Source organism: Plectropomus leopardus, chromosome 13 (assembly GCF_008729295.1).
Source record: "Plectropomus leopardus isolate mb chromosome 13, YSFRI_Pleo_2.0, whole genome shotgun sequence".
Lineage (NCBI taxonomy): Eukaryota > Metazoa > Chordata > Actinopteri > Perciformes > Serranidae > Plectropomus > Plectropomus leopardus.
Window position 1 is genome coordinate 31,299,297 of NC_056475.1, and position 22,279 is coordinate 31,321,575.

The 22,279-nt window shown below is 41.4% G+C and overlaps 1 protein-coding gene across 2 annotated transcripts in view; it reads left to right on the plus strand.

The window, feature by feature from the left end:
* The window catches only part of arhgap32b (Rho GTPase activating protein 32b), a 157,780-nt gene that overhangs the window by 34,193 nt on the left and 101,308 nt on the right, over positions 1 to 22,279 (plus strand). For both annotated transcript variants that reach the window (XM_042498778.1, XM_042498779.1), the window contains exon 2: positions 11,562 to 11,850. In XM_042498778.1, coding sequence (XP_042354712.1) covers positions 11,756 to 11,850 — 95 coding nt within the window. In that variant the 5' untranslated portion in view covers positions 11,562 to 11,755. The remainder of the gene's footprint in view (positions 1 to 11,561; positions 11,851 to 22,279) is intronic.

Sequence of the window (22,279 nt, forward strand, 5' to 3'; positions counted from 1 at the left end):
CACAAAATTAGAATAAGAATGCAAAAATGGGTCACCATATGTACTTTAGCAGCTGTTAATACACCTGAGCCATCTGTGTAGGAAAAAGTTATGTGTATGCGACAGAAGGAGAAGGAGGGAGGGAGAAAGTCTGCACAGCTCCAATATTTGGAAATCAATATGTGGCAGTGGATGGGAGACCCCGCCCTTGCAACCCTCTGTCCTCCTCCATTACGTTGCAGTCCTCGCCTCACTTCACAACTAAGCGCGCTGTGCAACAGAAATAAACGTCAGTGCAAACACAGTGCGTACAGTTCGCACTGTATAGATGGATTAAACGAAGCCTCAAGTTACCCAACTTTCTCGCTTTTGTTCTTTCATCATGAGATTGCGTTGTTAATATGCTAACAGGCTAACTAGTGTCTAGACGGTCCTCCAGTTTTCCGTTTTGAATGACTATTACAGACAACTGCCATCTGCTGATGTGGATGGTTATTTCCTCTCACGCAGGTGCAAAACATATACTTGTTGGCTGGTAGTTTGGTGTGTATATGTGCAATTTTTTTGCCAAAGAAAAATTCAAGTACGCACACTAGATTATGCTCCCATGTACACTTAATATATTTAATATATATTTGGTGTGTTACAGCCTTCATACATCGTCAACATGTCACATCCATCCTGCCCATGATCCCATCCTACCTCCTGTTGTGTTTATACAAACATCATTTCAGCACTGTTACTACCTACGGAGGCAGCTTTAAAGTGAGACCTCTCTGTCACCCCATTCCACGATCATGCATTTTATACAGAAAGGCGAGGTGGCAGTGTAGACATAGTAAAAGCAGCTAAAATCTATAGGAAAAGTGAATGGGACTCTTACTATAAGAACCAGCAAACATCAGCATTTCAAGGTATTACATAAAAAGTAATTACTAATACAATCAAGCATTCATACAGGAAATGTTCAAAGTATTTGCCAGGCTGATTATAAATGTATTCCTACAATCAGATGTGGGCATTCCAATTAATAAAATGCATCAGAAATCATTTTTGGTAGGCACAAGTAAGACTGCCAGATGTGACACAAAAGCAACTGTTTTATGCTAGTGCACTGTGTGTAAATGTGATGGACAAAGAGGAAGCCATGAAAAAAAGAAACACTCAAACTTGCATGCATTCCCAGAGCCCAGCCACAGATGCATGCTGCTCAGGTTGTCGAGCTTTCAGGTGGTAAATTAAGTTTGTAGTGGAGAAGCTCTGTGGTGATTAAACGCCCTCTTGATATTTCAGCAATTTGCATATCAATATGTTTGAATAGGTGGTGGTTTCAATTGATGGGCAGGGGCTAAACTAGATGGGCTGTGGTTATCTTTCAGGGGTAGGTGGAAAAATCTGTACTTCATAGTAGGACTGGATTATATGGAGAAAATTATATATCATACGTGACATAATTCCTGTGTAGTAAAATTATTGAATGGAAAGCGATCAAATCTTGTACAGACATTCTTGGTCCTCTGAGGATGAAGCCCACTGACTTTGGTTATAGCCTGACTTGTCCTCTAACACCACTAAAGACAGGTTGACATTTGAGGTTTTGAGACAAATGTCTTCCCTGCAGGGCTGTTCAGAGCCACATATATGTTGCACGTACAACATAGAAATCAGTCAGTGTGATAAATAAATTACCCCTGTAGCACCACCTTTTGAATTGTATTATTAAACTGCAGTGGACTTGCTTGATATTCGTGCTAAAAGTTTGTGATCTGAGCTACAAAACTTTCAACTTATATAGCACCAGTGCTGTGTGCGAAAACGTTAACATACAGCCCCGTACAGAAATTCATATTCCCTTCAGGGCTGTTTAATGCTAATAAGCTAATTCTGGCATGCTAACACACTGCACTAAGATTATGTTAGCGTTCACCTCAAAACGCTGCTGTGCCTGTAGCCTGGCTGTACACTCTTAGTCGCTTGACTTCATCAACTTAATGGTCTTACATAAGATGGAACACCAGTGCTCTTTGTTTATCAGATTGATTGAGTAACAGTAGTTTTACCCAGTATTAGCTAATTGCAGCAACTGAAACTGAACAAAACTGAATGACTGCCTAAATATATAGTGAGCAGTAGAGGTACAGTAGGTACAGGGGTACGGAGGCAGGTGTATTGTAAGATTAGGCCTGGCATGCCACCAGACCTTGCTGAATGAAGTGGATGCACTGCTTTGCTAATGGCTTAGAGAACTGACGTATTGGTTAGTTGTAAAGAATTCCCGATCTGATCTCAGAGCTTGGTATTGCAGCCTATTAAGGCATTTTTTGACTGATTGGGATAGGCTATATTGACCCTCCGATCCTTTGTTTTATGTCAACTTTCACACAGGTGTTTTTACTTTCATGCACAGCAGTATGGAGTGCAGCCTTCGTCAACTCATAGCTCTCCACTGCCTGCCTCTCCTCCATTTTGCTGAGCTCCCTGGTGGAAGAGCAGGGGCTAAGTCCAACCAGCAGCAAAATCATACATTGTACAAGTAATGAATGTAGCTACCATGATGTCACCCATTGACTTGACTTTCAATTTATAGTATCATGAGCACTCATCCAATTTCAAGTCAGTGTGAAAGTCTCGCCTTTTGCTTTCATCTTTTGCTCATGTTGTTTCTCCGCCCTGTTTGGAGGAGAGATGGACAGCGGTGCAGAAGTTACTATGAACACATTTGCCACAGTACTGTAAGTGCAATAATAAACCGGCAAATGAAAATCAAACATGGCTAATTAATTATTAATAAAGCGTAATCTGCCCAAAAGATGTGAGGATGACAAAAATAAACAATCAACAGGGCACAGTTCATTCAAATAACAGGCTGCAACAAACGCTGAAGAATCCAGCCATCCAGCCATCCATTTTCTTCCGCTTATCCGGAGTCAGGTCGTGGGGGCAGCAGCCTAAGCAGGGAAGCCCAGACTTCCCTCTCCCCAGCCACTTCGTCCAGCTCTTCCCGAACAACACTATCTTAAAGGGACAGAGACAGTACCTTGAGACAGTGACTAAGTGAAAAGACTAAAGAGAGATTTGTTATTTTAACATTGTTTTGTAGATTAAATAAATAGTAATGGGCTAATGCATTGCAGACCCATTCATGTATTCATATTGTCAAATACATCGGATTTTTTTTTTTTTTTTACTTTAAAGAGGCCTTCTTAAAGTGTATAGCTGTATCACATAGGACAGTGGTTCCCAACCATTAAAGCCACGGAGGCAGATTTCTCCTTTGTCATAAGTTCAGGGTCCACACATAAGAAAAATAACCACATATTCAGTTTTGTTGTGCAAAACATAGACCACATGTTAATTTGGAACACAATGAAATAAAAATATTGCAAGACAAAACAGAAATATTACTTCAAAATAAAAGCTCAATGGCAGAAATTAACTGTACTTCACTGATTTGAGAAAACAGAAGTATTGTATTAGGACTGTATTGGCAGATACTCGATATTAAATGACTCGGAAAAGGTGCAAAAATGGGTGACCTGGACATCCCATTTTTTGCTCATTACTTTTGATAATTAAACCCCTGAGTGGAGTACTGTGGCAGGGAAATCCCTAAATTGGCAAGGATGACAATAAAAAAACCCACAGCACATTGTATTTGTTCTATGTTGTCCTGTATTACTGCTCTAAATCAGATAAGTAAAAGAACAGCAGATAATTTGTGAATCACAACTTTATCATTTTCATGTCACTGGCTGATCACTAATGGCTATAATTTGACCACTAGCAATAGAAGGCTGAACATTCAGAATCTGCCTACAATTAGACTGCTGGTAATGACAGCAGGAATTAAGCAGGGTCACTAACCCTTATCACACACCATCTGTTGTTTGGTGACATGTCTCAATCTCAAACTACTCTAGCCTCAGTCATTAGAGAATTAATTAAATCCATTGCATACACAAGGCCTTGTTATATCATTTATGTCTGGATTTTCTCTTGAATAGTAACAGCAGTTGTAAACCGGAAGAGGACTTGAGAGTGAACTTTGCCTTTCAGTGTGGATTTTATGTATCGGGATCTGCTGGGAGAGAAAACACAGTAAAAGCAGCAAAACGCGATAAAGAAATGCAATAATGATATTCAGTTTTAGTCTTTTGATGAAAATGTATATTAGCTGTAGTCAAGTATTAGTCCTTTAATTTAAAAAAAAACAACAACCCCAAAAACATTTAGTCCTTGTGTATTTGTGCATCTTGTAATGTCCACTGAGCCTTTTGAGGCTACAGCTGTCGCCATCCTTGATGTGCATAGTTACCATGGTTATATGTGTCGTTCTCATCTGCTGTGAGGTTAGTGGAAAAGCCTCTGTTTACTTGTTTATAACACACTGTAAGGTTCATTCACACAGTGTCCATGTGGCTCTGCTCTGCAACCATACAACACACTGACTCTCCTCATCTAGTCATCATTATGAACCCTGCTGTGTGAGTGGAAACTGCCCCTTTACCGTTGGTCTCACTCATCTAGCAAATGAAACTTTAAAGTAAAGCCCACTTGCCGTGTGGCTTTTAATAAAGTTGCTTTATCATCACCTTACCTGTTTATAAATGTCGGTATGCTGCCTGCATGTTATCATAATTTGTCTCAGCTGTTTTGTTGCCGCTTCATGTCAAGTTTTTACGTCGCTGTAGATGAATTAAGTCTAGAAATCTCTTTTTTCAATGGTTATTAGGGGTGGGGGTTAATACTGATACAGCATAGTATCCTGCTATTTTGGATAGCAATATTGTATTGATATATGGATGTCAAATCTTGAAATTTTATTATATAAATTATTAATTTTGCAAATGCAAATGCTTTTTCAGTGTACCGTGTTTTGCTACAATAAAAGTGAGATGAACAAACTAAAACTTTAATTTATCAGAGAAGAGCATATTTTGACAAAGTTGCTCCTTAATTTGGAGTTCCGAACGTTATACATTGCAATGTTTCGCAATACATGTTATCGCAATCAGCATATTGCAACAAGCATAAAATCACAATAGTGTTGTATTTTAACTTAAGCATTGTGATAATATTGTATTGTGGGGTCTCTACAGGTTATGTTAGCTAACTTAGCTAGCAGCTAAAACAACTTCTGAAGAGGAGATTAGTGGTGGAGGATACAATGTGTGATTCCACAGATGCCTACTGGTCATTGAAAACAACTTTGCAACAATAATTGATAATGATAATAATTCAGTTTATTCATCCTTTGTCTTTTATTTTTACCTTTCATTAGTTTTAGCCTTGTTTTGCGTTGTGGAAAAAAGACATTTGTTTTTTAAAATATTGTTACAAGTAACACTTCTAATATAGTCATTATAGGCTGTACCCGACTTAGAATTATGCAAGTCAAATCAGATTTGGCTATTTTAATATGAATATTATACAATTCGTTTTTTTTTCCTTACAAAGTTTTAAATTTTAAAATGGTTCAGCGGTATATTCAGCGGCAGTGCGACAGCTGTATCCACACAACATAGTTAACAGGCTAACTGCGCTAACAACAGGTAGATAATGTGCAACATTTTTTGCCGACACTAGATTTCAAATAAAAATCAGAGACCGTATCCTATTAAGTTACTGTGAGCTGGAAATGTACTACTTTAAAGCAGAAGGTCTCTCCTCTCCTTTTCTGTGCCACTGCCTACACGTCAGTATCTCCCTGTACCAAAGAGTAGCAAAGAGTAGAGAATCACACTCCACAGAAAAAAATGTTTGCTCAGCTTTAAGCAATCTCAGTCAACTGAGGGCCTGCAACTGATGACTGATGTAAATCGTCACAAGATAAATTCACCAAAGGCTGTTAACCCTTTGAAACCTACATCGACATCACTTTCGTCAGACACCCTCACAAGTATTTAAACATTTGAACTCTGGGCAATGAGCAATTTAGTGAGAAATGTTACACATTTTGCACAAAATTAGTAGTCTGGGATTAGGCTACTAATTTAAGTTCCTTATTGCCTTTTCCCAATGTCATGCTAATTATGTCATGTTTTAAAGGGTGCAAATGTATCTCCTCACATATTCCTCCTTTACACAGACCACACACATGCATGCCAGAGGGGTCTTAGTGCAGGTGCAGACATAGTTTGGTGCTCCTAGAGCAGTTTGGGGTTAAGGTGCTTTGCTCAAGGGTACTGTGGCAGAACCTTTCCAGCTGCCAGTCCACACTTTATGTTTGGTATATACTGGGGACTTGAACCGATGACCCTCCTGTTCCTGATCCAAGTCTCCACAAACTGAGCCACTGCCACCCTAAAAGCAAAAGGTGTTAAGCTGCATAAAGCTTAGCTGTTGGCTGTTGTAAACTCCTAATGGCTGCGTGATACACTGTTAAGTAGGACAAGTTTAACGTTTCCTGACTCCAACCTGTGGTAAGACACGCTCCTGGATTGTAATTAGAACTTTGCCATCAGTAAAGCTGCCATCCTGGTGAGAATGAAGGAGGTTTCCTGAGTAGAGACTATTCAGTCTTGCTTTTTAATCTCATATCTCCTTGGAGCTCAGGCTCTGTCCTCGCTCAAGGTCGGCCATTTTATAGCTTTTCTGCTGCATCAGGTATTTGTGGGAAGCTCGGTCTGCTTTGCCCTGCCTGCCTGGCATACACAAACTCACGTCCTCTTTCAACTAATGCACTCACTCCATTTCCTCTACACACAGTAGCAAAAGAAATGTGTGTTTTCACGCCCACAGCATATGCATGCAGGTGTACCACACAATAACACTCACTTAACAACAGATGAATTGAGCTCATGTCCTTCCTATGTGACTTGGGAGCTGTTTGCAGCTGATTTAAGAGCAGGAGTTTACAGTAGCTCAGGACATGAGATGAATTTTAACATCCTGTGTCCACAGCTCAGCCTGCCTTCATGCTCATGTCACACAGCTCATCTGGTTCATCCATAGCAGTCGATATCACCATCACTGCAGCTGTCTGGTCAGCACAGTTCTAGTTTAAATAGATGACGTGGATAAACACATATAGAGCCACAGAAGTTGACAGTTTTTCCACCTGGACTCTCAGGCAGCCAGGTCGTCAGGATGTTCTCATTCCATTTCCGATCATAGGTCAAAACAAGGTGGCACACTGCTTTCTGATTGGTCCAGAGCAAGGCTCATTCATTCATGATTCATACTGTTGCCTCGTTACTTTTAGAACAAAGATCATTTTGAATGAAAAGCGTTTCTTGAAGAAGTATTTCACTTATATGAAGAGATTCCTTATAAAGCCAGGCCGTCTCTGCTGTAGAGAGATGCAAATACTTTTAAAATTGGTGCTACATAACCAGAGAAAAAGGACTGTGGCATTGGCCTTTGCTCAAAAGATAGAAAACGTACAACTACCAGAATGCATCCATTCGATGATGTAATGCGACCTTGTCTATTCAATAGCGGGTGGCCAGATCTCGTTACAGTTCAACGATAACCTAAAACATGCGTCTGAAAACATTTTAGGCAAGATATATGCAACTCAGTTTCAGAATGTTTATTTGATCAGCGCTGCTTAGTTTTATCTTTTGATCACCACTTTTTCAGCCTCCATTTCTACTGTGCACTAAGCAGTATGGCACCCATTTCCTGGGCAGAAACTCTTGCCATTATGGAGAGATTGGGCATTAAAATACATTTCTAAAAACATTTTAGGCAAAAAATAGGCAGTGCAGGAACATAATCTTGATTAATATTTGATTAGCACTGCCTAGTTTTACCCTTTTTTTGGATTTTGATATGAGTTTGAGAGAGGCGGGTGTATTTGTTGATCGGCTGTATACTCTTTGTGCATGTTTGGTGACGGCAGGGTTGGCAACATAAACATGTGGAAGTACAGTCTTTAGATTGATCAGCAGCCTGAAAGCCAGCTAAACACTGCTAAATGACGTAAATTATGTCAGGGCTTTGCCAGGGGGGATGCATATCTAGGCACTAGTTAAATGGAAAGCACTTTAGTTTGCAGTTCATCTCCACACCCACCGCCCACAATGTTTTGATACAAAGCTGGTTGAAAATTTTAGGGAAGTATCCCTTTAAAGATGTGAAATGAACATCAGCATTTTAGAGGATTTCCCGTCACAGTAAAAGGAAATGAGTCTTTATTTTAGACTGGATATATTTTATTTATGGTCTCTCTTGTGTATGTATGTCTTTTCCTATTATTATAGACAGGATATAAAGACGTTTTTGTCTAAATAGCGCAGCACAGTGAGCTCTGGGGATTACGTGTGCCCAGCAAGCCTTTGTCAGATGTAGAACCAGCTGCTTCAGTGTGGCCTGTAAGGATCCTCTCCTCCCACGCTTTCTCCTCCTGCGCCTCCTCCCACTTTCCTTCCATCTCTCTCCTCCTGGCGTCATCCTCCTGGGATTACAGCGCATAACCATTGACTGCCACAGAAAAACAGGCTGTGTGGACCTTTCTCTCCCCTTGTTTTATTGGGTCATTCCTGCTGTCATCTATTTTTGTCTGCTGACAACGTCACATTTGGATTTGTTTAGGAGGATGTCATGTGGTGGCTCATATTATAGCACTAGTATAATACCCAAGAGCGCGTTCTCAGCTGTGATTATGGGTCCACTGACGACTCAGTGGGTAGGAGATGAGCACTGTTGATAGTCCCAAACTAACCTTAATCACAGTCTTAAACAACAGTTAGCAACGTATGGACTGTGTGGAAAGTAGTGTGTGTACAAAGAATGATGATGAATCTACAAAAAGTGATGTGGCCTCCTCCTCATGTATTAACAGATTTATACCAGACTCTAGGAGAAAACGTGGTTCTAAGTTGCTGAGTACCTGACTGAGATTTATGTCAGTGGAATCGAATTGGGCAGTACAGTACAAATATTCGATGATTGAGCTTTTTTCCATATTAAGTTTTAAAGTTTGAACGGGATTCAGCTGGACGCTCACTGTGACAGTGACGTTCATATTAAATATTAAACAAGCTAAATGTACTAGTGATGGAACGCAAATGCGCAAACATTTTTTGCCAACATTAGATAGCAAACAAAATCCAGAGACTGTGTTGTACTAAGTTGCTGTGAGCTGTGAATTCAGCACTTCTAAGCAAAAGAAAGGAGATAATGTTATCTTACAACCTCACAGTGCTAAGTCTCTCTTGCTCTGTGTCGTTGCCTGCATGGCTACAGCTCTCTGTACCAAAGAGAAGATTGATAGTCAAGAGCACTAACTCCGAAGCAAAATCTTGAGGCCAAAAAAGAGCCACCCTTCTTAAGTGCTGAAACAATACGTTTATCTTCATACAGATGATGGAATCACTAATGAAAAGCAACAATAGAGTGCCCTGGGGATGACATTTTTCTGTAGTAAAGGCCTGTGAGATTTTTCTATTGGATTGGAAACAAACTTTTATGATATTTACACATTTTGTATAGTGAACAAAAATTAAAAGCTAACATTAAGCTATAGACAAACTACTCTACGGCTCTTTGGCTTGGCGGTGCAACCACAACATGGCTGTCTCTTCAGCCTGTGTTAACCACAGACCTTATTTTAGGCATCTAAGGCAAAAGCACATTCAACAAAACCATTGAATTTGAGACAAGGGGCCAGGAGTGTTGAAATGCTAACAGATTTTTGGGTTTTAGGACTTATTTCTGGGGAACTCCTATTTTGATAATTTATTTTTTAAAAGCAAAAAGCAAAAATTCCAAACTTTCGTTGTTCTAGGTTTTCACAAGTGAGTGACACTTTGGGCTTCGAGAAGACAAGACCCCTACCAGAAAGACCAGAGCCAGCTCTGTTTCCTTTAGAAGCTTCAACAGGATGTTCCACACATTCTACCAGTCTGTGGTGGCCAGTGCTGCCCGCAATGCTGCCGTGAGCTGGAGCTGCAGCCTGAGGACAAGTAGAAAAGACCAGATTAATCTGTATGTTCACATGATGTAAGAAAAAGTCAAATTATTGTGTTAGTCTGACTAAAACTGGACTTTTAAAACACATGTGAACATGTTAGTCAAATTTCCTGAAGCTGGACTTCGACACCTAGTTAATGCACTTTGGGTTGATTTACTCTTTCCTGTATGCACCTCAACTGGACCTGAACTGGCCAAAGTGTTCTGCCCATGCTTCATAGTCCCCACGCCAGGCTTTTACCCAGTAGTCTAACAGCGTAAATTCATAGAAGAAAGCCAGGAAAAACAAAAGTCAAGTCAATTTTCCTTCCTATACAGCTTTCCTATATGTTTTAAGAAACTTTTTTCTAAGGAAAAGGTTACGAAACAAAATAAGACAAAGGCACCAAGTAAAGGGTAGAGTACGTACAAAATGTACAGCACCAAAAAGGTATCCATGTTGTCACCGTTGGACATGCAACCCATTTGCCGCTTGCTAACTTGTTTGGTATGTGACATAATAGGTCACATACCAAATAGATATGTTCCCTTCCAATAGCAACTAGCTGGAAGGGAACATATCTCCACCTACTGTGGCGGAGTGGGACGTACTTCCATTAATAAATGGATTCTCTCCCGATGCTTGTATACTGGAACAAGGACAGTAGTCCAATTAATTGGCCTAATGGAGCTGTAACCGTAGCTCCACTTAACTGTGTTTGGAAACGTACTGAGTGATAGGAGAAGTTTAGCTGGGCTCTCTGGAGGAGGTGATGGAGACGAGGATGCTGTCCAGTAGGTTAGCATCCTGAAAGTCTCCCACCCTGTCCCCAATCTGCAGGTTGAGAAGAGAGGTGCATCAGAGACCTATATCCCTAAAATGTTTCACCAAGCGGTTTAGGAGATTATTCCTGCTGGTGACCATCAACCAGTTACACTCAACACGCTTTGTTGCAGTGTGGACATAGGACATGGACTGGGAGGCCTGAGGCTTACTGGAGTCACTAACTGGACTGACAATCACATACTTATACTGATATATCTTTTTAATCTATAACATATAATCACAGTCATTTTGCATACCTTACTGCAGTTGTATATATGTGCTTAAAAGGACATACTTGTGTTTGACATTTCATTTTACGCTATTGTTTGTACCACGTGGTTCACGTGTGTTCTGCTGCTGTGACATGTAAATTACACCCTGTGTATAAGGAAGTATCTGTCTGTTTGGACTCCTGATTCACTTACAAAAAAACAGCACTGGACTTGTCTATTTTTTATGACACATGTTAGTAAGTCAGTCAATTGCACACAGTACTGTTGTAGATAAGATGGAAGAAAATGCCTTTGAAATGAAACACTGATTGGCTGGAAAGTATTGATCTGACCGTTGATATTTTGGGTTGAAAGAGATGTCAGAGAGTGCAGTCACCACAGGACTTCAGAGGAGCCAGTGTTGGTGTTTGACTGTTAATTCACACTAGAGTGTGTGTGCCAGAATCTCCATGTGTTAACACCAAAGTGAAACCCTGCTTTGCAAAGCTCCATCAGCATGACTTATTTGATCTACAGACTACACACACAATTAACGATTATTTCTCTCCCTGTTCTCTCTCATCCTGCTCCCATGTCAATCTCTCCGTTCATTTTCTCCTCTCCCTTTTCACTTCACTGTTTCACAGTCCTGTCTCCTCTCTCATAATTCCCCACTTTTTCCTCCCGTCATTCTCCCTCTTGCCTCTACATGTGATTTCTTTAATCTCATTCCTATTTCTCCCTCCTGATCTACCTCTTCACATCCTCCTCCTCCCCTCCCTCCCTCCTCCCCTCCCTCTCTGCTTCTCTGGCAGGCTGCTCATTGCAGTGAGTCAGTATCATGGAGGCAGGCAGCGGGGCTGCCGCAGCGGTGGGGAGTGCAGCACTAGGACTGCTGGGAGCCACAGCCACGTCCAGCCATGACATCTTGGACAGGTAAGAGCACGGGATGAGGCGGACACACACCATCAGGAACGGACTGGCCCATTTTCAGTCAGAGTGAGAGAGAAAGCAGAGTGTGTGTTTGTGGAGGACCACACCTCGGGTTGTGGTTTGGTGAGCATGCTAGTTTGTTTATAGTCAGAGTAGGGGGCATGGTGAGAGTATGAATGTGAGTGTACATGTGTATGAATATATATGTGTGTGTGAGCCTATGTTCTTATATGCTTTGTGTGTGTGTGTGTTTGTGTGTGTGTGTGTGTGTCTTCCTCTATCAGTACTCTAACTGTATGTGAGGCAAACACTCAGGTTTTGACAGTTGAAGAATCTGCTTTATGTGTGTAGCAGTGCCAGTGTAGAGTGTGCATGTGCGTGTGCATGTGCCGGAGTGTGTGTTGATGATAGAAGGGGGGTGTTACTTGGCTTCCTCTATGCCTCAAGGAGAAATGACACCAGGGTATGCGCATGCAGGGGAGGAGGGGGAGGCATCGGTAGACGTGCCTGAGTGCTATAGCTGAGCCGATAGGGTGAGTTTGCACAGTCACCACCCCACCCCCTATTTAACCCCCACCCACACCCCGTCAGCCCATAGCAACTGGGCGACAGCCATCACTAACCGTCACCACTGGAAACCCCTCATTCAGATCGCCCTCACTGACGGAGCCAGTCAACTCCAAGAACCGCTGTCTCCACCGAGGGGCCAAATGTATCAGCTTTCAGCTCGTTACGTCATTGCTACAGCTGTACATGCCCGTGCACTGTCATCACACACACACACACACACACACACACACACACACCCTCAAGCACGTACATTCACAAAAACCCATTTGGACTAAAACACATGCACGCTTCACAGTGATGTTTTAGCATAAACGTTGCTGTGACATGTGCAGGCAGTAAATGCACACACAACAAACAGTCATTATTCTTTGATGGTAGGGGCTTCTCGCCATGTTTCCCCGTGCACGGCCAGCTCCCACAGCAGCTATCAGGGGCTGCTGAGATGTCTCTTCTCTACATTACATTTGTTACACTCTCTGAGGTATAACTAATCTCGAGCACATCCTGGGGATCTCCTTTGACACATTGTACAATCAGAGATGGAAATGAAGGCTGTGACTCATTTAGTTATTTCCTTACTATTTCTGTTAGTCACCACTCACAGTCAGACTCCTGCAGCTTCGTCTGAAACACACTGAAAAACACAGCTACACACACAACTGTTCCCATGCCACCAGGTAGCCAATGGCTTCTCTCCCTCACATTATTGCTAAGGCAGCACGAGTGGGTTTATTCCCACAGCTGGATTAGTGCTGTGTGTGTGTGTGTGGTGTGTGTGTGTGTGTGTGTGTGTGTGTGTGTGTGTGTGTGTGTGTGTGTGTGTGTGTGTGTGTGTGTGTGTGTGTGTGCGTGCGTGCGTGCGTTGTGCGTGTGCCACTGGCTATATACTTGTGTACATCTGTCTGTTTTTGCAAATGTGTGCTGCTGTATGTTATATTTTTTGGAGGTTGGGGGATTACAGTTACAGCTGCCCAGCCCCTCCACCTGCCCCTCACACACGCCCGCCCCCTCCAGTCCTGAACTGGGTCTAAATCCTGCACCGGGGTTACCATGGCAGCAGCAGCTTAGCATATATTAGACAGCGGTCCAACGTTACTACTGACAGTGAGTGAGTGAAAAGAAGAGAAAGGAGAAAAAAGAAAAGAAGGGCTGAAGAGAGAGGAAGAGGAGAAGGGGACGGTGAAATAGAAAAGGGGAGAGAGATGGTCCTCTGCTAAATAGCTCCGAGATGATGTCATGAACAGAATATGTACGAGGGTGTGTGTGCTCAGTCTGTTGGCCATTGCAGCAGATTATTTCTTTCATCAGAGACGACAGGGAGGGCAGTTGGCCGGGGCTAGTGAATTATAAAAGTTGTCCAGTGAGTGGCAGCGTACAGGGGTGAATCAGAGGACCAGCAGACAGGACTGAGGAGGGTGGATTGGGGACACAAGGCCCCCAGGAGGTGACACAGAGAAAGAAAATGAAAATGCGTTAAAACTGTTTGTGATTCCCTCATCCAGTCAGACAGATGAGCAAGCAGCAGAGGCGTACTCTGCAGGAGGAGGCCTACGCCTGCAACTAAGCACTCATGATTCTGTAGCAAAATAGATCACGAGGCTGCTGGTGTAAGGTACGCAGGCTGTGAGGGGTGGAGCTCTCTGTGTTAAGGCAGTAAGTCTAACATAAGTAATCTGTTGCATTTAGTAAATTAATTGGCAGTACGATCAGCAAGTTGTGCTTTTTCTTACTTTCGGTTTAAGGCATACTTTGTCCATTTTCAGCCAGATCTGTGATGTAGGACTAGCTGTTACTATCCCTTAACTGCACACCTGAAACACGCTGCCAAGACTCAGTGGGAAGGTCAAGATAAGCTGCACGACTAGAAGTTACGGGCTGTACACGAAAGGAAAGAGAGAAAGAGAGGAATCAGAGCCAGGGAGGTATGTCGGTTTGGACTATATCCTCCCCAGCCAGATCGGGCTGTCGCTCTGCCTCCCCTTATCCCCATTCTTGTGAAAAGGGGAAGGAGCAAAGAGGAGTGAGAGTATAAGAATTAAAGAATTATACAAGGGCTTCCTCTGACACACTGGCTTGTTAGGATGTTTAAACTATCTTCAATTTTAGGACACATCATCAGTAGTGGACCCCAGGATGATTAGGTGTTTCGGCCATTATCACTAGACACGCTCACCCAAGGAAGGCCCTGCGGGGGGTTGATCAAGTCCTGGGGTGCGTCCCATAGTCAATTGTGGCTATGCTGTTTTAATATTAGCTTTGTTTGAAAAAAATGTGGGTAGTATGAGTAGATGAACTGTGGTAACCCCCCCGCCCCAGAAAATAACTGGGTGGTGTTTCACTGGCTCTTTGGACTTTTACTAAAACTACAAGTTGTACTTGTACATTTTCATAATGCCTGCCAACCCTGCTGCCACCACCGTGTACACAAATAGTATACAGCCGATCAGGTGACCTGGGGTCAGGTGACACCTGCCCCTCTCTGTCTCTAAAACTCTGACTGAAATCTTAAAAAATGCTGATCAAATATTCATCAGCATTATGTTACTGTGCTGCCTTTTTCTCACCTAAAATGTTTACAGAAACATAATAAAATGCCCCGTTTTGCCGTAATGGCGAGAGCTTGTTAACAGGAAGTGAGCTCATGCTGCTCCCTGCACAGTGAAAACAGAGGCTAAAAAAAGGGAGATCAAACAGTAAAACTAAGCAGCGTTGCTCAAACATAAACCAAGATTCTGATACTGAGTTGCCTATTCCTCTCCTCAAATGTTTTCAAAAACATGTTTTAGCTCACTGTTGAACTGTCTATCTATCAGGCATGTAGCATTCTGTTCGTTGTAGGTTTTCTACCTTTTGAGTAGTGTCCTTTTCTGCTTTCTCTGGTCACGTTGCACCATTTTCAAAAAGTATTTGTATCTTTCTACAGCAGAGGCCGACTAGTTTTATGTGAGGGTCTTCTTTATATATTTCTGGAGTGCAGATTTTGCTAACAGAGTGGAAAAATGAAAGGTTTCAAAGTCACCACTCTGAACATCAACGCTTTTAAAGGAGGCTAAACATATAGTTGTTTTTGTAGCATCACCAGTTGATAATTTTTGTGTAATTTTGTCTTTATTATAGAGTCAAACAAGGATTTACAGTGTTTTCGACAGTGAAGGACAGCTCTTTGTATTCAACAGCAGTGGAATATTAATGTGATTTTAAAGCATATTATAGTTTAGCATGGATGGCTGTTTGCTCTTAACTAGAACACCACAGTGTGTCAGACCAGACAGTTTGGGCAAGCCTACAGGAGTTTCCTCCTGTAGGATGGTACCAGCTCATTCAGTTACTGCAGTAAATATCTGGATGGCAGAATGGAACAGAAACAAGAGATAGACAGTGGATTGCTGTCTTGTCTGCTTTGCCATATGCAGGACAGATAAAGTGCCTCAGTGGAATAGAGCTAAACTGTTGGCCAACTGGAGAGACTTCCAGCCAGTGGACGAGATCCAGAACATGCATAAGGTTGAAATCCCGTGCATTGCCTACTAATCACTTCCTCCCTGTTCTGCCTCTCTCTGTATTTATTGCTGCTTGTTGCTTTCCAAGGTTTTTCCCTTGCAGAGGAAATGAAATGTGTGCAGGGTCCACAATAGATCAGACTTTTTGATTATTTACACAGGACAGGCTGCAATGATGAGTCATATCTTATTTACTTAGACTGTCTCAACTTGTTCTATATTTGGGCTCAATTTGAGGAAAATGTTTAAGCCTTTTTCCTCCAAGCAGTCCAGGTTACTTCAGTTCAGCTCTATGTGTTACACATTGGAACAGTTATTTTTCTGTTTCCATTGTCAAAAATTGTGAATGGTGTCAATAGAACTGCTCTTTTTCGGGCCATTTTTCCATCATCCCTCTGTTGGGGTATTGAGCTCACTGATTTGATACTGAAAGGTGAAGCTAGAAACACTGCAGCCTCAGCAACAGTAGCATGTAACTACTGTTCCTGTGGTGGCAGGTTTACATACAAACATTTGTCAACTACAACTATAAAATGGAAGGATGTTTTTCTGCATTCTCATCTTTACTAGTTTTAGCAACTAAAGACTGAGAGAAGAACATTTAAATTCACTGTGCCGCTCCAACACTACCACCGGCAGCTACCCATAACTTTTAAGGTGAAACGTTTTCTTCTTACTCAGTGCATGAGTCGACATCGTGAATCAATTGCCACACTTTAGATATATGATATGATAACTCAAACTTTGATCATTCCTTTTGTTTTAATTAATTTACTTGCATGACATGCACTTAAGTAACGATGGGATCTTCAAGTGCGTTTAAAATATGTATTTCAGTATCAACCAGATTATGTGAACTGGAAATATTCTTCTGTGTCCTCACTTGGAGAAAAAAAGGCAGTTGAGCATCGTCCCTGTGCACTCCAGTAGCACTTAACCCCTGCTCTGCGTCATTTATTATTGTATAACAAATTTGAAAAAAAACTGTAAAATTCATCCCACTTTAACAGGCGTGGATGATGCTCTCCCCGAGACAAATCCTGACAATAGCTGAAACCAAGGCAAATTTCACCTATTTCAACAAATTGAAGTCGCATAATTGAAGCATCATCCAACCGGTCTGTCATTGGCTGAAATTAATTTCAGAGTGATGCTAATATTTCACTGTAAAGCTGAAAAAGTGCATCCGGTGTATGCACAGGTTATGTCCAGTTCTAAGGGACCTACACAGAAGCTGTTTGTAGGAAAAGCAGCTTGACTTCTATTTGTCCTAGCAATTGTTATTTAAATCGTGATAATTTTGTATCCACAAAACAACTAATAGTTCAGCACTAGCTATTACACTTGTGTCCTTTTGGGGCATTGCTATGCTATGGTGAGTATTTGTCAATGTTTTTAAGAAGGGATCACTTTTTTTAAACATCCATTTATTGATTTTATAATTTTATAGGGCAGTATAATGATTCAGTGAAAAAAAACAGAACAGCCAATGCACAAACAAACAAACGAGCAAAAAACAACCACAACAATAAAAAGGAAAAAAAATCTAATCAGGACATTTGTGATAACACAGAGACAAGAAAAAAAACACATACCTTATCACGAGTTGCAGGTTATTGACATATGATATATTGATACAATTAACCTGTTAGACCATTAACCATTCAATTCAATTTTACAATCAGATTAATGAGTGGTTGCCAGATTTTCTGAAAGAGGTTCTCCCTGTTTGACATAGTAAATAGCAAATAGCAAATTCTTTCAGCCACATATCAAATGTCAGTGGGTTTTCAGATTTCCAAAATTGTAGCAGCAATTTTTTCGCTAGCAGTGTGGACAGAAAGATATAAAATAGAATGACCCCCAAAAATTGCAACTTGTGGCACTGAAAGACTTGATGTTAAAGAGTACTGCAATCTTTTGAAATTCCACACATAGAGGTAAAGTATCTTTAAACATTTTTGAATCTAGTGGGAGAGAAATGGAATCTATATACAAATTTGAATTGTATCAAAGCATGCCTAGCATTTATTGAACTGCTGTGAATGTTTTCAATACAAGTTTCTATTCTACATCTGTAATTTCAATACCCAGTTCCTGCTGCCAAGTTTACTGAAATGATTTAGATGAAGAGCTCTGAAAGTGAGAGTGAGACACAGCACCTTTAGTCAATAGTTTAATTGTCAAGAGACTATCCAAGGCCGTGTGATGAGATTTTAAACTGTGCAATGCTACACGAGCCCCTCAAAATCCCACAATTGTAAAAAGTGGAAAACGTGAAGAAGAAAGCTGAAATGTCTGCTGCAGTTGCTGGAAAGAAACAAGATAATTAGTGATTTAGCGATCTCCCAAAGTGGAGTTACCCTTCTTCCTCGGAGTTGTGAAGACCTGGGGCCTCATGTACAAAGAGTGCGTACGTACAAAAACGTGGCGTACGCCCTTTTCCATGCTCATGTTCAGATGTATGAACACATGAAATAACCATGGAAATGTGTGATGCTCCACGGCAACTTCATGGCTGGCATACACATGTTTCTACTGCTTTTGATCCGTTGGCAACACTTAGAGGTGATGCTGAGAAACTGTTAATGTCAAAACAACTACTCCTCTGAGTGATGTGCCCATCAGAGAAACACTGATGACCTTTTAACATATCCACCTGTCGGCAATTAGACGAGTGGATATAAAAGCATGCGCAAAATGGTGCAGAAAATAATGTAACAACAATTACACCTAAAGCTGCGAGGTACCCTGCGCTGTCCATACAGGTGTTGACCACACTGGACCTCCTAGCAACAGGGTCATGCCAGACGGAGCTGGCCGACCGATCGGGACTGCTAGTCGACCCTGAGCCGAGCCATCCCAGCTGTGTAGGACGCAATTATCCGCATGTCAGCCAGGTCTATCAAATTCCTGTTTGTAATCGGAGCTATCGACTGCACACACATTGCTATAAAAGCACCATCACAGGGTGAATATATTTATATTAACAAGAAGCATTTTCATTTAAATCAATTAACAGACAATATGTAATACGCAAATGCAGTTAACAAACATTGTAGCAAGGTGGCGTACATCAACACACGATTCATTCATTCTAACAAGCAGTTTGGTTGGGAACAGGCTACAAGCTGGCACGGTGCGCGATGGGTGGCTTTTCGGTGAATAAATAATTTATTTGTTTAATTGTGTTAATATTAATCCCCCTGACGCGCATTGAGCATGTGTGCCCCCGAATATCATCCTGTCCTCACAGCATATTACTTGTCAGTGGTTCAAGTTAGTAACTTGCTGTTTTTGCTGTTTAAACTACAGATTACGAGCTTTCCAACAAGCCCCTGTTTGTCTCTGTGTGTAAAGTAATTAATTTGTGTATTAACACGTGTGTAAAGTTTGAAATGACTTGATCAGCCTCGACTTTTCCCCGTGCACTGCTGCGTTCATTTACAACAAAAGTGTGTGATTCATGTAAGTGGTGTGTAAAATTAACAAGTGGAAACTGTAGGTCCATTTTGCACATAAAATATGCTTGAGGAGCATCTCCAACTGGCATTCTGAAAAATTCTTCTTCTTCCCAGTTTTAGTCATCGCATATGTTTGTGTTATCTGATGGTGGGAGGGGAATCCTACATGCAGGGCCTGTTTACATTAATCTGCATGTTTAAATGGAGGCATGGAGAGGGAGGAGTCTGGTACTCCTATATGTGCTTGGATTCATGCGTGTGCACAGTTTCATACATGTGGATTTTTTTGTGCAGACAACGTTTTCTGGATTTAAGCGTACACCATGTTTCAGTAGGAAATCCAAGCAAGTCTTTGTACATGAGGCCCCTGGTCCTCCAGACCTGGTCTAAATGCACTGTTAGAAAACAAAGGAGCACCCAGATATGTTTTGGGTGCTTTTAAAGAAGAGAACACTTGATTAAAACTAAATTAGCATTCAGAAGGACATCCTTAGATTGTATGGTATGTAGTATGGTATGTGAAAAACAATTCTAACGTAACAGATTTGACAGAACTGATTCATGAGGGAGGATTTATTTTAGCAGAGTCACACTTTTAATAGCTTCATTCTTCAGACAGCCAATTCGAAAGGAGGGATAAGTTATTGGATACAAAAAACAATCTCAACTAAACCACAACACTGTTTAATCCTTGTGGAGGAGAACATGAGGCACTGCACTCCCCTCAGCCTTTAGTCACCACTCATTGGATATCCCTGTCATCAGACCAGTGCCATGAGATTCTCTGGAGGGTATTATTGGCAGTTCTAAAAGTGGCATGTGTCCATGTGTGTTCAGTCCAGTACAGAAAACATGCTATGCTCTTAAGAGTTGCTCTTATAAACATTGATCACAGCCACCCAAACTGGCAGCACTTGTTGCCTTGCTTTGGCTGCCTTTATTCATTTCTTGCTTCCTAAATAGATTTGTGCTGTTTATTAGGTTGAAACTGTCAACTGTCAGTTGCAAATAAAAGCTTCTAACGTGACTGTCTGTGATCATTTGTGCTTTGAGCTGCCATTCTGGACTCATTCTTTTTCTGCGGCTGTCAGATCAATGATCTGTCACCAGTAATACACACACATTACAAATGCCTTCTCAACCTGGGAATGATAGAAAGGACTTAGGAAGTTTAGTTGCCAATCAGATAAAGGGTGGGGGTGTCTTTGGAGTCATCCTGTCTGCATGTGTTTTGTGGACTTGGAGAAGGTTTAATACTGTGTCTCTTAGGAAGACCTGCTGGAGTAAGGGGCACCAGAGTGCCATTGCTACAAGCCATCCGGGTCCTAATATAACCTGACATAGAGTTGTTTGTGTGTTTTCGGTAAGAAGTCAAGCACGTTGTAATAGGGTTGTCCCTTGTCACAGATTCTGTTTGTGATCTTCACGGACCCGATGTCAAAGTCCCAAGTAGGCAATTTGCAGTCGAGTGTAAAGTGGTCAGAATCAGCACCTCCAAGTCTGAGTTACTGCCCCAAGTGAAGGAGTTCAAGTATCTCAGGGTCTTGTTCATTGGTAAGAGTAAAATGGAGTGTGAGACAGGCTTAACGGTGCAGTCCCAGCAGTATTGCAGGTGTTGTACTGGACCGTTGTGAAAAGAGAGCTGAGCCGGTACCAGTAGGTGTATGCTCCAACCCTCACCAAAGGTCATGAGCTTTGGGTAGTGACCAAAAGAATGAGAGTGAAGATATGAGCAGCTAAAATGAGTTTTGGTTTGGCTGGGCTCGACCTGATCCTGCCTTCCTTTTTTCAAGTTTTATGGGTTCGTCTAAATAGAGTGCTCCAGGGATGAAGTTTTTCTGTGGGACAACGTGGAAGTTAGCTTCGCCCTGGTTCCATTGTCAAAAATTCTGTGTTATTTTTGCATTGGATTTTGGATCGCTCTATGGTAAACAAACAGTTATGATACTTACACTTTTACAGGATAACTTACAGGTTTTACCGCTTTTAGGATTTTTGAAACCTAAATACATCACCAGAAGTGAAAAGCTGTAAACAAAGAGAAACTCATGCACACTGTCCCGCTTACTGCTGACAGATGTCTTGAATGAAAAAAATGACGTTTTGGTATAGCAGACCCCCAGCAGGTATGATGGCAGCATCAGAACTTTTCTACATACTATATGCAAACATTAAGACTACCTGAATCTTTTCATCATCCAGTCAGAGGATTGCTGAGACTGATGATCACCTGAAACTGTTTTCCATCATCAGCCAGACAATAGAGTTAAATATATATATATTTTTTTTTACAACAAATCACAATAAACATTAAATATAATTACATGTAGCCTTACATACCCCGCAAGTCAAAAAGTAATAAGTATAATTATTTATCATCATAAACATCATCAGACAATAAATACCTGAAATGAACTGCTCCTTTTATTCACATGCTTATGTCTTTTGACCATCTGAGTTTAGTTGGTTGCGTGTGCGTTTGTGAATCGCCTGCGTGTTCTGCTGCCAGGTTAAAGAACGAAGACTGGCCTTACTGTTCCCCTGATCCAATCCCCGTCACTCGGTCAGCAAACTCTAACAACTTATTGTTGTTCATTAGCTGTTTATTTGTAGACACTAAACATGCGGACAGTAACTTAAATAAAACTTCATTGGGAAACAGGAAACGCCACAGTAAATTTAAGTCATCGCACTCAGAAAACATCTTTCATCAACTCTGGTTCTGCATCTGGTCTCCTCTTAAACATTTCAGCACGCCCCCTTTCACACTAACACCAGCGCTGCTTTTGAAAAACGTTTTGCTTAGGAAGGTCCCTAATTAAGTGAAATGACCCGGATGTACCTAAGAGGCTGCCATGATAATGACTTTGAATTCTGTCAGTACTGAGGACAGAGGCT